The following is a 1,409-nucleotide window of genomic DNA, read 5'->3' as shown; positions in this document are numbered from 1 at the left end:
GCGCCTGCTGCCTTCCTTGGATGTGGTAGCCGTTTCTCAGGCTCCCTCTCCGGAATCGAACCCTAATTCCCCGTTACCCGTTGCCACCATGGTAGGCCACTATCCTACCATCGAAAGTTGATAGGGCAGAAATTTGAATGAACCATCGCCGGCGCAAGGCCATGCGATTCGTTAAGTTATTATGATTCACCAAGGAGCCCCGAAGGGCGTTGGTTTTTTATCTAATAAATACACCCCTTCGTGAGTCGGGGTTTTTAGCATGTATTAGCTCTAGAATTACCACAGGTATCCATGTAGTAAGGTACTATCAAATAAACGATAACTGATTTAATGAGCCATTCGCAGTTTCACAGTACAAGTTGCTTATACTTAGACATGCATGGCTTAATCTTTGAGACAAGCATATGACTACTGGCAGAATCAACCAGGTATCTAACGTGGCCAGGCGCCTGGGGGGCCAACCCGCCTCGCGGCGAGCGGTCCCAAGCGCCTGGACCCCCGAAGGGGCGGTGCGTAGTACAAGGAAGGAACGTACGAGACGTTCAACCGCAGCGGCACCCCCGGCGTACCGGGGGGACACTAGCGATTATCCAATTGCCCCCACTAAGCCCCTCAGCACCGGTCCGCACGCAGGTCCAACTAGACGCCCTTGCGGGCGCTGGCTGGCTGCGGCATACGGCCCTCGGGTGGAGGGTCCAGACCCCGTGGACAACGCCGACGAACGGCGGATTCCGCGGGGCGGCTCCCTCCAGGAATCTGAGTTTCAGGTATGGTCAGCGACCATTGATCCACAGACTCCAGCAGTGCCGGGGACATAAGCCCCCGGGCTTCGGGCACCGCAACGGAACGACCACCGGGGTCCAACAATGAAGTTGGGGGGCCCGGGGTAACACCGCTGCGGCGGGTGGTGTCTCCCAGCGCTGAAAGGTGCGCCGAACGCATCAACCTTCAGAACCAAGAAAGAGACCAGCCTGGTATGGAAGATGTGGAGAGAGGCTTTCACCTCGTCTCTACACATACTCACCGACCCCATTTGGGTGATAGGAATTCATGCAACAGTAAACGGTGCCAGTTTTGTCAAATGGGGAGATTTTTACTATGGGGGTGGTCCGTGCCACGCGTTTTTCCCATACAAAGTGGGCCACCTGGGCCGGATCCTGAGTGACTTTTTGCGGACTTGGTCGTTTGAGAGTGAACAAGTCACGTGGTTTGGCTTAGGCATGGCCGCACCCGGGGCTCGGAGGTCAGTGCCTAAAGTTGGGGGGCCACGGCGCCTAAACACTGGACCGCTCCGGGGTGCTCCGGGGGGTCAGCCGTCAACTGGCCGGTAAGTCATCACCATGCATCCGCCCCCGCGGCCGTCCCCCACGGAGGAGAGATCACATGAATGTATATATATATATATATAT

General features: G+C 56.4%; 1 protein-coding gene across 1 annotated transcript; it reads right to left on the bottom strand.

The window, feature by feature from the left end:
* Positions 1–639: 639 nt before the first annotated feature.
* PENARI_c204G11916 (uncharacterized protein) lies at positions 640–942 on the bottom strand (the record flags this gene model as incomplete). The annotated part of the gene is made up of 1 exon (XM_022638141.1): positions 640–942. One exon carries the CDS (start codon positions 940–942, stop codon positions 640–642), a length of 303 nt encoding a protein of 100 aa, XP_022482003.1.
* Positions 943–1,409: the final 467 nt, after the last annotated feature.

This window comes from Penicillium arizonense (genome assembly GCF_001773325.1).
Source record: "Penicillium arizonense strain CBS 141311 chromosome Unknown PENARI_contig204, whole genome shotgun sequence".
NCBI lineage: Eukaryota > Fungi > Ascomycota > Eurotiomycetes > Eurotiales > Aspergillaceae > Penicillium > Penicillium arizonense.
This window is presented reverse-complemented; position numbering and strand designations above follow the sequence as displayed.